The sequence below is a fragment of the Drosophila nasuta genome, chromosome 3, assembly GCF_023558535.2.
Source record: "Drosophila nasuta strain 15112-1781.00 chromosome 3, ASM2355853v1, whole genome shotgun sequence".
Taxonomy (NCBI): Eukaryota; Metazoa; Arthropoda; class Insecta; order Diptera; family Drosophilidae; genus Drosophila; species Drosophila nasuta.
In genome coordinates this window covers 19,016,830-19,032,353 of record NC_083457.1, presented here as the reverse complement: position 1 = coordinate 19,032,353, position 15,524 = coordinate 19,016,830, and the positions used below count along the sequence as shown (strand labels likewise).

The following is a 15,524-nucleotide window of genomic DNA, read 5'->3' as shown; positions in this document are numbered from 1 at the left end:
TCCATTCCGTTAAAATACGAAAGTGAAAAAGCCAATGACCTTCGGATTTGACCTTTGTTTAGCAACTAAATCATAATGAATTGGTTTATATTTGAAATGCTAACAACAAGTTTTGCCCAGCACAACAATTGAGTCGAACGAAATGCCAAAAATAACGTAGATATGACTTTGAGTGAAATTTGAAGTGGGCGACTATGGACTCTGATTTTGATTTGGCAACTATTCAACAGCTGATAAATAGAGGTGTGTCACAAGCCTTATGAGGGGGGCTCGTCGAATCGAATACCATGGAAAAATACAGTCGACGATCGTCATTATCTCGAAAAAGTGAATTCAGTTCACATTCTATAAATGCTTAAAGTGAGTTTAATTTAACCCCTTTAAAAGTTATTCTTCATTGAGCAGTAATTTCAATTGACTGCAAGAATAAACCTTATGGCACCAACTATTCAGATACAGATCCAGATCCACACTGCGAATGGTACTGGAAACTGACCTTCGGTCGGAGCAAGAGCAAAGAACTGAATTAACGTAAATTGAGTGCGGTCATCCAGATTTAGTATGTAGAAAGCGCAAATTCGTGGCGGAAATCTTAATTGAATCGTGTAAATTAGAACTAAATATTTTAGTTAGAACAATAGTCGTCCGCCTCGTACTATGTTCTCTCGATGTACACGAACATAACTATATTAAATTAGTGGATCTTGAATATAGATCAAGGCAGTTAACAGAGAAGCATGATATTTAATCAATGGCCTAGGAAATAACTAGCACTTAAATTGAATAACATGCAGATGCAATAGCCGTTAACCAAAGTAAACACTCCAATAAAAACAATGGAAATTGCAATAAAAGTTAATCATCTTGTTTACTGATGGGACTCCGCTTAATTGCCTCATAAGACTACTAGAATGTAGATTTGATTCTAGACTGAATTGTAAATGGGAATGCAGTCGTCGTTAAGGGGCTTGTCACATGAATGCACAAATATTCATAAGCTTGCAAATGTGACGCTATTCTATTTAATTTGTAGTAAAGTAGTAGATAAGCACAATCAAAGCAGACTTTATCTAAACAAAAAAAAGGTAAAGAGAATGAGTTTTTGTGATATCTTGATGAATAAGCAACTACTTATACAAAATATTTTACGTTCTTTAATAGAGGAAGTTCCGTCAAGATCTTGCATTCACTATTGATTCCATTATGAATGATGTTTCTAAATACATAATATTACACCGTATGAAGTCTTTTGTTTCAATAAAGTTAACATAGCGTATACATAACATACAACGCCTAAAAGTATGCTCCAAAATACAGAACAGTAAAAGCTTTGATTTAAAAGAATGCGGCAAGATTTACGGTATTCCATAAGATGTACATATATGTTACTTTTATAAAAACGAAAAATAATCGAATTCAAAAAATGTTTTTCACGTACATATGTCGATTTAATACCATCGAAGATTTAAAATTTTAATAAAATAAAATAGTTAATATACAATATATAAGTAATATTTATTCGTGACATTTGCAGTTACTTAAGTTACTTTACTTTTTTACCTATTGAAATAAGTAAAATTGATTTTTATTCTACTTAATAAATTTATATTATATCTTAGCAAGTTATATTCTTTTCCTAAAATAAATGATTTGTAATTAATCTATAGAGGCTTTATGCCTTGGTCACTGCCTCATTGATCCATAAAAGTGTTTGTTATAACCTCAGACTGTTTATTATTCAAATAGAGTCTGACATTGCGCGCCCATTTGATGACGTTATCATCAACTTATTCAAGGTTATCCTATGGTGTCACTGGGTACGCTTTCGGAGCTTATGACTAATTATAATAAAACCGGCATATGACGGAATGAGATTCAAAAAGTAAACTGTAAAGACGCGATTATGGAATAGAAAGCGTAACAAAAAAGAGCTTTTAGGTAGCATTTGTTTATGGCGCCAGAGGAAGCTTGTTATACCCTCTCAAATGAGATGCTCACGACATTTATGAATAACAACATTTTAAAGCCAAGACTTAAGTGCAAACATTTGTGTTAATTGTTTTTGACTTAATATAGAAAATTGATTTAATATAAATCTTGCACTAAAAAACCTATTTTACTTTAAGTGTACAGTATCTGCTTTTTGTCACTAATTAACTGATCAAAGCTCAATTAATTTAATCTCTTGATTTAAATTCGGTTTGATTAAATTACTCAAATTTGGCAATCCCAGTTTTAAAATGCATGAGTATAGTTTGCAGTTACGAGGAAAAAAATAAATGTCAGCTTTAACAGTTAACTAGTTTTCTTTATTATGTATACAATATGTAGATAGGTACAGTCTAACATGCTTCCAATAGACAACGATCCGCCCCCTCTTTCTTGCCCGATCCAAGACTCAGTCGTATTTTTAGCATCAAACTCTGCAAGTTTGTCGCATAAAGCTTTCACAACAGTGCTAGCAGCTTTTCTCTCTTTCTCTCTCTATCGCTTACGCTCTATCTTTGTTGCTGTGTTTTCGTTTCTGCTGCTAAGCAGGTGCTTACTTCGGCAGTTCAACTCGGCGACTGTTTCAGTTTGAATCAGAATCTCAGTCAGTAAACAACGTTTGAGTCCAAACAAAAACTTAGCAACAATGCCAATTGGTGAGTCTCGTCTGTGTATTGTTGGTGTTAGTGTTAAGTAGAAGTGTGCGTGTGTGCAAATTCTTTGAGTTTGTGCGAATAACGGAATGCAAGAATAATAGATTGCTTGACTTGACATCGTATATAGATGAATAGATATACATTTCTATATGGAATACAAAAAAACATATGGTGTGATTTTGTTGTGGTTAGTGTGTTATGAGTCCATCGACGCCGGCTGCAATTTGCCGCATACTGTATTTTGTTGGCCTTGAGCCAAGAAATCTGTGTTTGGTCAACAACACTGGCAAACATTTTTGCACAAATTTCTCTTTAGACCTATTTATTATTTATTAGCAGTTTTACAAAGTCAGGTGGAGTTGGTACAGTTGTGTCAGGTTACGTGTGTCGTAAACAGATCACGGAGTTGAATTACACTTTATACAAACAGAATTTCGTACCTAGCACCGACAAGGCAACGCCTTTAGAATCGAAAGTAGCTATAAAATACCGTTACCTTTTCCCCATTCGGTCATCCAAATTCAATTATCATGTCAGTCAAAACCGTTATTATTCACAATGATACATAGCTATTAGCTACTTATAGATTCGTAGGTATGTGTGATGAGCTTAGTCATCGTAAGAAATAGACAACACTTTCTTATCTCCCCTTTGAACTTTGACAATAATCAATATGAGGCAAATGGTCGTACTTGACTGTAGGTTGACCTCGAAGTGCATCAAAAAAAAAAAAAATAAATAAATGATGTCATTCCCTACCACAAAAGCTGCTGTGAAATTTGAGCAAACGTTTTTCATTCGACAAACAGATACAAATCTACATATACATATAAATAAACAGCTTTCATTTTATAAGTATCTAACAGATATAATTCTCGTGAACACTCGCTAAATATTATCAACTATTTTGCAAGTCAAAAACTCGCACATAAACAGGTCTGTTGTATTGCGCAACTATGTGATATTTTCGAGCTCAGCTTAATTGAGAACTCGGTTCTCAATTCCAAACTTAACGTAGAACACAAACGATAGAGAATGCCATGGGAATGAGCTGCGGAATGAGCCGAAAATGACATCATGCGAATTGACATTAAATGCGTCATTGTACGAAAACAACAATACGCTTGTCCAATCAAACATCTGCTTTTCCATGTTTTCCCTCCCATTCATCTCACAAATAAACAACCAATTAAGAGACAGCTATATTTTCTAAGTAAATATATACGCTAGGTATTAGCATGAAGTTGTTGTTGATGAATAAATTCAAAGTTGATGATGAAATCTAGATGAAGATTTGTGTACATCTATAAGACAGTTGAGCATTTTCAAGTTTAGAATTTGCTTCGTTGATATTTAAATATAACGAACAATATTCTTAGAATTGGGAATTCGTTCACTTTTCTTTCGTTCTTTTAGTTTTTCTTGAACTTAACGTTGACTTTATCGACTTTCCTCTTCGCTTAGTCGGTTTACAAACCAATATCATTCGTTCAGTTCCTTTTTTACCCCTTCTATGCAATCGATTAATTTGGTTTTTATTTCATTGTAGTCGTTTATTTTTGATTCTTTCTTTATTTTCTTGTCTTTTCTCAATAGTTTTTAGAGCTCTCTATTCCCCATTCTCCATATCGTTATTTCTTTGATCATTTAGCGATATTTATCATATTTCTCCTTATTTATAATTTTAGAAATCAATACACCCGACAGATTGGAATACCAATTCCAACCTGCTAGCGGAGGAGTCTTCACCTTCAAGGTGCGTGCACCCAAGGATGCCCATCTTGCACTCACTTCACAGCCCAGTCCTAGCGCACCAATCTTCGAGATCTTCCTCGGCGGATGGGAGAACAGCAAGTCGGTCATTCGCAAGGATGGTCAGAAGCCCGATGTTGTTGAGGTGCCAACCCCTGGCATTCTGAATGCAGGCGAATTCCGCGGCTTCTGGGTGCGTTGGTATGACAATGTCATCACCGTTGGACACGAAGGCGATGCTGCTGCCTTCCTGAGCTACGATGCTGGTTTCTTATTCCCAGTCAACTATGTGGGCATCTGCACTGGCTGGGGTGCTTCTGGCACCTGGCTTATTGATGGCGGTAGGTTTGTTGGGAATTTTACTTAACTTGAACGGTATTTTATTTATAACACGATCATTCAGACTCTGCTCCATCTGCGCCAATCATGGGCTTTGCCCCACCCTCAGGAACCGGACCCGGCTGCTGGGTACCCGCTGCCAATGGCCAGGTGCCTCCGAATGCTCTGGAGGGTGGCTTCGATAGCAGCGAGCAGCTGTACATTGCACGCGCCCGTCACGAGGGCGATCTGATTCCCGGCAAGCTGCATCCCTCTCATGGCGTCACTTACGTTGCCTGGGGAGGCGGCGAACACGGCCACAGCGAGTACGAAGTCCTGTGCGCCGCTGGCGGTCATTGGGTGCCCGTCGAGGGAGGCAACATTCCACCTCAGGCCGTGCCTGCCGGCGAGACAAGTGAGGGCGAGCCCCTCTTCGTTGGTCGTGCCACCCACGACGGCACCGTGACTGTGGGCAAGGTGCAACCCTCGCACGGATGCTGCTACATCCCCTATGGAGGCGAGGAACTGGCCTTCAAGGAGTTCGAGATCTATGTCTCGAACTAAGTTTAATAACGAGCGCATCGCTCTAAGTCACAGCCTCAATCCCAAGCCGCCCCCAAATCTATGAGTATTTAACTTAGTTAAACTCTGCATCTTAGATGCATTATCAAGAGACTCACGCACTGGATTCGAATTATAGAACACCCGCTATTCCCACGCCTCACTGGCGCCCACAAATACACAATATGTATTTATTTTTGTTTTACTTGTATCCAATTAACGATTATCTATTGTCGATGAATCTCAATGGCCAATAGCAGCTCTAACTCTTTTTTTTATACATTTTGTAACTTGCAAAATTAAAACTAAAGTGTTTGTTAATAAAATTTAAATTTAAGCATAACTGAAGTATGATTTTTTTTCGGTAGCTGGAATACCTTGATAACGATTAAGCACTTGAGTTGATTGGCTTAACTTTATGATTCAGAAAATCTGTAGACCGTAAACATAGAAATCAACAGATGTGTGGATCGATTATTCACTTTATCGGAAATGGCCCCTTGAATGTGTTATCAATTTCGTGCTGAGATTAAAATTGTAATATGATTTTCATTTTTGAGGGTTGAAACAGTCAAACAGTCGAGCAGTTGCCAAGCAAATACTCTTTAAAAATGGATTTACATCTGTTCTAAAGTCTAAAATAATATTTCATATAAATCTGATTGACAATTTAAATATGTATTATAAATAAAATGCTTTAAATTTCGATCAGATATAACAATTTAGATATCATTTTCCTATTTTTGGTAAACAGCAAGTTACAAGTGGTGACCATGAAGGAAGGATTAAAATTTAAATAAGATTTTCGTTTCCTTGGGTGGTTTAAACAGTCATATTTTTCAAGTGGTTACCAAGAGACAAAGATTTATAGTCGTTCTTGAGACTACACAAATATTTTGTTTTAATTTGATTGACGATTTGAATTGGCATAATAAATAAAATGCCGATTGCCATAAGCATGCACATTCCTTTAACGTGATCAGATAAGTACATAGTTTGGTATAACTTTATACTATCTTTATGCTATTCTATCGATAACTGCAACATGCAAATTGTAGATGCATTTATTAATTTGAAATATGTATATAAAAAATGTAGTGCAAACCATTTGAAAGATTTCGAAGACAACAATGTTCATGGAGACTACTAACTTCGTATACGTGATCTACAAGGGACTGGCGTAAATCTTCCTCCTTATATTATACTATTATAATATCCCCTAGATCATCTGAGAATTAATATTAGTGCTAAATTATTTTACCGCAATAAAACTAAACCATCGAAATAATATTATATTTAAAAGTTAAAGATAATTAATACACTGTTGAATTTGTGTTTCTCAGAAGCTGCTTTAAAAGAATTCTATAATCTTAAACACTGTCAAAAGCTCTTTGCTATGTTCCAAAATACTCCAAAAAAAGCTGTTTGCTTTGGGAAGCATTTTTCCGAGGACCCCACAAAACCAATTTAAAAATGGATAGAGCAGAGTATAAGAGGACGGTTTTGTTCAATGAGTCGTTCTTATGTTGAAGATAGTAAAATTATAATTGTTTTCATATAAATTACCTCTTGAAGAGCTAGTATAAACATGTCACTTCAGTGCAGAGATAAGGAAAAATAAGTATAAAAGGGCCAGCAGCAACTGTTTCAGACAACAAATCGAATTGTTAACTCGTTAAAATGGGCAAACTTTTAGTACTGTTGGCCATTCTCAGTCTTGGCCAAATAATTACCGCCGAACGTAAGTGTAGCAAATAGAGTTAATGGGAAATAATTTCAATTATCATCACCATGTTACCAGGCATTGTCAATTGTTACTGGGGAACTTGGGCAAACTACCGAAGTGGCAATGGAAAATTTGATGTGTCCAACATCGATGCCAATCTCTGCACCCATCTGAGCTATTCGTTCTTTGGCATCAATGATAGTGGAAACATTCAATCGCTCGACACCTGGCTGGACTATGACTTGGGCTTCATCAGCCAAGCCATTGGCCTGAAGCGTCAGAATCCCAACCTGAAGGTGCTCGCTGTAGTTGGTGGCTGGAACGAGGGTTCCACCAAATACTCATCCATGGCCGGTGACTGGAGCAAGCGTCAGAACTTCATCAACTCTGCCCTGACCCTGCTGCGCAACAATGGCTTCGATGGTTTGGATCTGGATTGGGAATACCCCAACCAACGCGGTGGCAACTGGAATGATCGCTCCAACTTCGTGACTTTGCTGCGCGAGTTGAAGGAGGCGTAAGTTCTGTTTTTTACACTATTTAAGAATATGCCATGATATACTTGTGTTTTCTTTTCATTACAGCTTTGCTCCCTACGGTTACGAACTGGGAATTGCTGTTGGAGCTGGAGAGTCGCTTGCCAGCACCTCCTATGAGATTGCCAACATTGCCCAGCAGGTGGACTTTATCAACGTTATGACCTACGATTTTGCCATGGCTTCTGATGGCAAGACTGGCTTCAATGCCCCACAATGGGCCATCGAGAACGCCATCAACTATTGGCTCAGCCAGGGTGAGTGAGACTTAATAATGTAGATTCCTTAACTTATTTATGTTTCTCTCTATATTCTTACAGGTGCTCCCGCTAACAAGCTTGTGCTTGGCGTTGGCAGTTATGGTCGCTCTTTCCAACTGTCGGATCCTTCCCAGAACTGGCCAGGAGCACCATGCCGCGGCGTTGGTAGTGCTGGAGCCTACACTGGCGATGGAGGCTACTTGGGATACAACGAGATCTGCCAGAACAACTGGCACACAGTCTTTGACAACGATAATGCTGCTCCCTATGCCTACTCTGGTGATCAATGGGTCAGTTTCGATAATAGGCTAAGTGTGCAGTGGAAGATGGACTTCGCTCTGAGGAAGAACCTTGCTGGTGCCATGGTTTGGTCCCTGGAGACCGATGATTATCGCGGTCTCTGCGGCCAGGCTTACCCACTCCTCAGGACCATCAACGAAAAGTTGCGTTGGTAATATTCTGTAAAAATAAATAAATAAAGAATTATAAAATTGCAGAAATTCTGTTTATATTAATCAGACGTTATTGGCAATCTGTAATCTATTTGTTCATTGCAATAACTGAAGGTTCTATTTTCAATATCTCAAGTTTGATTATTTCTGAAGAACTTCTCGAGAGGCAATGAGCTATTAAAAGGTCTGTTGATATATTGACTTCGAAGACTATTTGTCTAGCATAACTCAGACATTCCTCATATACCTCAATATAGTATACATGGATGAGTAACATCAGAGATGAAGCTTATCAGTCAATAACCTTACTCTTGTATTTACTTCAATAAAATATCAGTATGTGGTAGAAGAAAAAGATTAATCAGAGAAGCAGTGTTATTTTGTGTCAGCTGTATTTCTTTTGTGTACACTTGGTTGGAGCATGCCGATTTATCATATAATATACTACTTCTATACTACAACAAATTATTTTATATTATCTACTCATCAATTGAATCATATACAATTTGTACTTATTGGAATTAAAGATGCCGGAATCATCTGCTTGCTTTCATAATTTATATTCGACTAGTGGCTCCATCATAATTGTAAATTACAAGTTAACTCAATTTTATATAAATATATTCTTCATTTTTACTAATTTGTAATAACATTTACGTATATCAAGGTTTGTAATATTATGTTTATGTTATTGACGCAAGAGATATGCATAAATCGAAAAAGTCGCGTTTGCTTTAAATTTCCCGAATGAACCTGTAACATGCGAAATTTTGTAAACAATGCTCAGATTTTATTTAAATTACGTTATGGTGTGCATTATTATTCAATGAATTTATATTTATTTATTTGAAATATGTTTATGTGGGTAATTCTCTGGCGAAACGTGAAAACAAGTAAAAAAGCTACAGTCGAGTGTGCTCGACTGTAAAATACCCGCTAAATAATAGCTAAACGCTATTATTCTTAAAATATACTACAAAAATACTAAAATATACTGCATGTATTCGCTGCACATTATAAAGAAAAACAAAATAGTGCGGTATTATTCTAAGAATATTTCAAATATATATACTACAAAAATACGAAAATATACCGAAGGCTATATATGGTATAATAATTTAGATCTTCATTAAAAATATACCATAGACTGCAATGCATACCAGATTGTCAGCAAAAACAACCAAGACCCGAATGCAGTAGGTAAGTATTTCTTAAATAAATTTTACAATTTTTATCTGATCACAACAAAATTTTCAGGAATCATAATTACTTTTCTTTCAATAGTTAAATAAATGTTATTGACAAAATTTCATATATTTCACAACATCAAATTGTATAATTTTAAATAATTTTTGGAAATGGCCGTGTATAATGATTTTCCAATCTTTCTTCTTTTATTTAAGTACTCGTATTAGTGGTTACTATCAGCTTATTTACTTACCTTGCTAATGTTAATGGATAACCTAAAAATGTATTACACTTAGTCATTAGGTGTATTATCTTATTCTTGATTCAAGCTGTGGAAAGGTTTTGAATTTATAAATTAATTATTGAAATTGGGGATTCTTTTTGTTTATATTTTATTGTTTTAGAACTTGAATAAAAACTAAACTGTTTGTTAAAGAAATTTAATTTAAAGCAGTACTGAGTTATTTATTTTCTTTCGGATCTGGAATTCCTGATAACGGGCAAACACTCGAGTTGATTGGCTTAACTTTATGGCTCTGAGAATCTGTATACCGTAAAAATGGAAACCAAGATGTGTATAACGATTATTTGCTTTATCGGAAATGGCACCTTCAATGCGTTATCAATTGCGTGATGAAATTCAAATTGTAATATGATTTTCTTATTTTTTTGAAGGCCCAAACTGTTAAATTATCGGTAGCCAAAAAATACTATCTAAGAAGGATTTAATATTGCTCATTTAAAAATAAAATTTGTATAAATTTGATTGATAATTCTAAATTTTACTATAAAACTTGCTTTCAATGTGTTATTTATTTCGTTCTGAGATAAAAATTTAAATATGATGTTCGTTTATGGAGGGTTTAAGAAGTCACATTACGAGTGGTTTCCAAGAATTTGGGATTTATAGTTGCTCTTAAGTCCAAAGAACTATTTTGTTTTACTTTGATTGACATTTTAAATGAAATAAAAAGCAAATGCTGATACCATAAACAAGCACATTCCATTAAAATGATGAATGATCTATTATTTGTAAAGCAATAAAAAAAAACAAGTAAGAAAGTTACAGTCGAGTGTGCTCCACTGTGAGATACCCGCTACCCATTTTTAATAAAGGCAAAATATTGCGGTACTATTTTCAAAATATACCGAAAATACTAAAAATACTAAAAAATACCAAATTATATGTTTGGTATATCGATATAGTACACCATTCAAAATATACAAAAGTATTTCTTTAATAACTTCTACAATTTTTATCTGATCGCAAACAAATTTTCAGGAATCATAAGTACTATAGTATATACCAAAACTCGAAACCCTAGCTTCAAAATTACGCTTGTTATTCGATTTTGATTTGCGGGGGGCAGAAGTGGGCGTGGCAAAAATTTGAAACAAAATTGATCTGCGTGCAAACATAACAAATGCTGTCGAAAAAAAATTATAGCTCTATCTCTTATAGTGTCTGAGATCCAGTGTTTCATACGGACAGACACACAGATACACAGACGGACATGGCTAGATCGTCTCGGCTGTTGACGCTGATCACGAATATATATTTTATTTTATAGGGTCGGAGATGCCTCGTTCTACCTGTTACATACATTTCCTGCCGGCACAAAGTTATAATACCCTTCTACCCTATGGGTAGCGGGTATAAATATACCAATAAGTGTGTTTATTAATTTTGTATTGCTACTGAAAAAGTTCTGAAAATCATGTTAAAAGTTTTTATAACGATGTTAATCATAAAGGCTACTAAATGTAGACTTCTTACACATAATGTAAAAAGGACTACCTCTTAGGGAATTTTTAATTTATTTCAATATCGTTTAGGCAATTAAAAACCGATCAGAATTAAACAAATATTTAATCATTTTGCCATTATACCAAGTTAATATACTGAAAAATACTTAAAATACTGAATATTATATGTTGTATATCGATATTCTATTACATTCAAAATATACCATAGAGAACAAAATATACCAGATTTGCAACCAAAGCAACTAACTATATACAATTATTTCTTAAATTACTTCTACAATTTTTAGCTGATTATCAATAATAAAGACTTTAGTTATGATTGTATGTACCAAAAATGGTAAGTCTCTTCAATATCGGAGGCCGCAGTGGGCGTGGAAAAAATCGTAAAGAAATTTGATCTGCGAGTAACCATTACAAGTGATGTGAAACAATTATAAAAAAAAATATAGCTGAATCTCTTATAGCGTTTTATATGGACAGACTGACAGACGGACAGATGTCGTACTTATGTTGAAGATAGTAAAATTATAATTGTTTTCATATAAATTACCTCTTGAAGTGCTAAACATGTCACTTCAGTGCCGAGATAAGGAAAATTAAGTATAAAAGGGCCAGCAGCAACTGTTTCAGACAACAAATCGAATTGTTAACTCGTTAAAATGGGCAAACTTTTAGTACTGTTGGCCATTCTCAGTCTTGGCCAAATAATTACTGCCGAACGTAAGTTAAGTGAATAGAACAGTTAATGGTAAATAATTTCAATTATCATCACCATGTTACCAGGCATTGTCAATTGTTACTGGGGAACTTGGGCAAACTACCGAAGTGGCAATGGAAAATTTGATGTGTCCAACATCGATGCCAATCTCTGCACCCATCTGAGCTACTCGTTCTTTGGCATCAATGATAGTGGAAACATTCAATCGCTGGACACCTGGCTGGACTATGACTTGGGCTTCATCAGCCAAGCCATTGGCCTGAAGCGTCAGAACTCCAACCTGAAGGTGCTCGCTGTGGTTGGTGGCTGGAACGAGGGTTCCACCAAATACTCATCCATGGCCGGTGACTGGAGCAAGCGTCAGAACTTCATCAACTCTGCCCTGACCCTGCTGCGCAACAATGGCTTCGATGGTTTGGATCTGGATTGGGAATACCCCAACCAACGCGGTGGCAACTGGAATGATCGCTCCAACTTCGTGACTTTGCTGCGCGAGTTGAAGGAGGCGTAAGTTCTGTTTTTTACACTATTTAAGAATATGCCATGATATACTTGTGTTTTCTTTTCATTACAGCTTTGCTCCCTACGGTTACGAACTGGGAATTGCTGTTGGAGCTGGAGAGTCGCTTGCCAGCACCTCCTATGAGATTGCCAACATTGCCCAGCAGGTGGACTTCATCAACGTTATGACCTACGACTTTGCCATGGCTTCTGATGGCAAGACTGGCTTCAATGCCCCACAATGGGCCATCGAGAACGCCATCAACTATTGGCTCAGCCAGGGTGAGTGAGACTTAATAATGTAGATTCCTTAACTTATTTATGTTTCTCTCTATATTCTTACAGGTGCTCCCGCTAACAAGCTTGTGCTTGGCGTTGGCAGTTATGGTCGCTCTTTCCAACTGTCGGATCCTTCCCAGAACTGGCCTGGTGCACCATGCCGCGGCACTGGCAATGCTGGCTCCTACACCGGCGAGGGAGGCTACTTGGGATACAACGAGATCTGCCAGAACAACTGGCACACAATCTTTGACAACGATAATGCTGCTCCCTATGCCTACTCTGGTGATCAATGGGTCAGCTTCGACAATAGGCTCAGTGTGCAGTGGAAGATGGACTTCGCTCTGAGGAAGAACCTTGCTGGTGCCATGGTTTGGTCCCTGGAGACCGATGATTATCGCGGTCTCTGCGGCCAGGCTTACCCACTCCTCAGGACCATCAACGAAAAGTTGCGTTGGTAATATTCTATAAAAATAAGTAAATAAAGAATTATAAAATTGCAAAAATTCTGTTTATATTTATGAGATGTGACTGGCAATCTGTAATCTATTTGTTTATTGCAATAACTGAAGGGTCTATTTTCAATACCTCAAGTTTGATTATTTCTGAAGAGCTTCTTAAGAGGCAACTGAATGAGCTATTAAAAGGTTTGTTGCTATATTGACTTCGAAGACTATTTGTCTAGCATTACTCAGACATATTTCAATATAGTATACGTACATGGATGAGTAACATCAGAGATCAAGCTTATCAATCAATAACCTTGCTCTTTTTATTTACTCCAAAGCAATATCTGTTCATGTATAAGAAAGATTAATCAGAGAAACAATGCCATTGTGAAAGCTGTGTTTTGTTTTTAAGAACAATTTCTTAATGAACGTGATATAGTATTACTGTTGAGTACACTCGGCTGATTTTAATGTTAATTCGTATTGGGCTAAAATAACTTCTGTTTGCATGTAAAATAAAAAATACTTCTACGACTAAGATTGGTGAAACCTATTCTGAACAATTTGCAGTTTAAAGCCTTTCTTTGTAGCCATAGAAGTTGAAAATACTTTTAATACCTAAACATATAGAACCTAATTATAATATAATGGTGAATTACAGAAGCTCATTAATTCAATTATTGGTTTTTTTACTTCAGGAATGTATCGTTTTGCTTAGTGTAAATGAGTTATTGGAATTTGATATTCTGTACCCTATTCCAACCTAATAATTTCTCAAATTACTTTGATCTTCAAAAATGTTCGCGATTTTAGCAAAGGTCGCAAACATTCCTTTCCGGCTTATCTGCTTATACCTTATCTGCCAGTATTGTATGTCTATATGATCATGAAATGTAAGTAAGTAATTTCTGGCTATTTTCTTCCTTGCATTCGTATAGATTTATTAATGTACTAGCGCTACAATTGATAACAAATATATAATTCAACAATTTGATGTGATCCTATCGAGGGTGCTCTGTCTACTCCCTGGGCTTTGACCAACTCCTACCCTCCCGAAGTGGACCCGATTGCTGGGTAGCCGCTGTCGATGGCAAATGTACGACTCGATAACAAACAGTGAGCACTTTTACTACGCACTTTGTACATTGCACGCGTCGGTCATGTGGTCGATTCTTATTTTTTTTTTATACATTTTGTAATTTGCAAAAAGGCAAACTTAAGAGTTGGGTCATAAAATTTAAATTTAAGCAAATCTGAATAATATATTTCCTTTGACGATAACGGAATACACTTGAGTTAGTTCGCATGACTAAAAACTTTATTGATTGTACCCTGTTTACGCTGGCCGAATAATTAAAAACTTCTGAAAAGTAGTGCATTTCCTCAAATCGATCCTTAATTGTCATTTTTATTGCAATCTTCGGATTTCTACAGATTTACAAAAATTGAATTTGTAACTATTTTAAATTATAATTGTGGATATCATGCAATGCTTCTGGAGAACAAATTGCTTTAAAACTGATTCCCTAATTCCCTGACTTGACTGGGTAGCATCATTGAATATTTTTGAAAAGTAGTAGAACCTAGAAATTAGTCATTAACATTAAATGAAATGGAAAGAGATATAACAAAATCCCCAAGACGATCGAATTGACCTTTTTACAGGATCATTTTCGTTACAGAACAAAGAACGAAAATAAGTGGAGTAAATTATTAAATTAAACTTCTACAAAATTATGCTTTCATAATGGCGTATAATTTATGAAATCCCCCAATTTCAGTTAATTCATTTACTTCCCACATACCTGACGTTGTTAACTTTTGCAGTCCTAAACAGCTGTTTGAATAAGGCGACTTTAGTGTAAACACATGCATCATTTAAGCAGATGCAATTCGTCAAATTAGGACATAAAATCAAATCTTCTAAACTTGATGCATGTTAAGTGTCTATATTGTTTTATTGAACTCAATTAAATTACTAACATGGACGTTTTTACGCAGCTTTATTATATTCAATCGTATTCAATAAAACTTTAATAATTTTAAATTACTTAAACATGTTTTTAAATAATGCGACTTTCGTATAAACACTTGCATCTTTCAAGCAGATGAGCTTGTTTACTTTTTCTGTTCGAATGATTCGAGTTTGGTATAACACTTGCATAACAGAGTGGACACTTTCAATCAGTTGCGTTAGGTGTACCCAGGGTATAAACAAGGAATGAAATCAAAAGATGCATAGTTAGATTATTCACATTATCAGAAATGTCCCCTTCAATGTGTTATCAATTTCGCGCTGAAATTAAAATTATAATATTATTCACAATTTTTGATGGGCTCAAACCTATTCTAGATTGATTTACAATCGCTCT

At 35.8% G+C, this 15,524-nt stretch overlaps 3 protein-coding genes across 3 annotated transcripts; all 3 read left to right on the top strand.

The window, feature by feature from the left end:
• The first annotated feature begins 2,536 nt into the window (after positions 1–2,536).
• On the top strand, positions 2,537–5,619 carry LOC132791216 (uncharacterized). Its single transcript, XM_060800057.1, has 3 exons — positions 2,537–2,645; positions 4,334–4,738; positions 4,801–5,619. The coding sequence occupies exons 1-3, from the start codon at positions 2,636–2,638 to the stop codon at positions 5,277–5,279; spliced, it is 894 nt and encodes a 297-aa protein (XP_060656040.1). The 5' UTR covers positions 2,537–2,635; the 3' UTR covers positions 5,280–5,619.
• Positions 5,620–6,917: 1,298 nt separating this feature from the next.
• On the top strand, positions 6,918–8,268 carry LOC132790120 (acidic mammalian chitinase-like). The gene is made up of 4 exons (XM_060798558.1): positions 6,918–7,017; positions 7,078–7,519; positions 7,587–7,795; positions 7,859–8,268. Exons 1-4 carry the CDS (start codon positions 6,957–6,959, stop codon positions 8,251–8,253), a joined length of 1,107 nt encoding a protein of 368 aa, XP_060654541.1. The 5' UTR covers positions 6,918–6,956; the 3' UTR covers positions 8,254–8,268.
• Positions 8,269–11,820: 3,552 nt separating this feature from the next.
• LOC132790225 (acidic mammalian chitinase-like) lies at positions 11,821–13,201 on the top strand. The gene is made up of 4 exons (XM_060798688.1): positions 11,821–11,925; positions 11,989–12,430; positions 12,498–12,706; positions 12,770–13,201. The coding sequence occupies exons 1-4, from the start codon at positions 11,865–11,867 to the stop codon at positions 13,162–13,164; spliced, it is 1,107 nt and encodes a 368-aa protein (XP_060654671.1). The 5' UTR covers positions 11,821–11,864; the 3' UTR covers positions 13,165–13,201.
• The last annotated feature ends 2,323 nt before the right edge of the window (positions 13,202–15,524 follow it).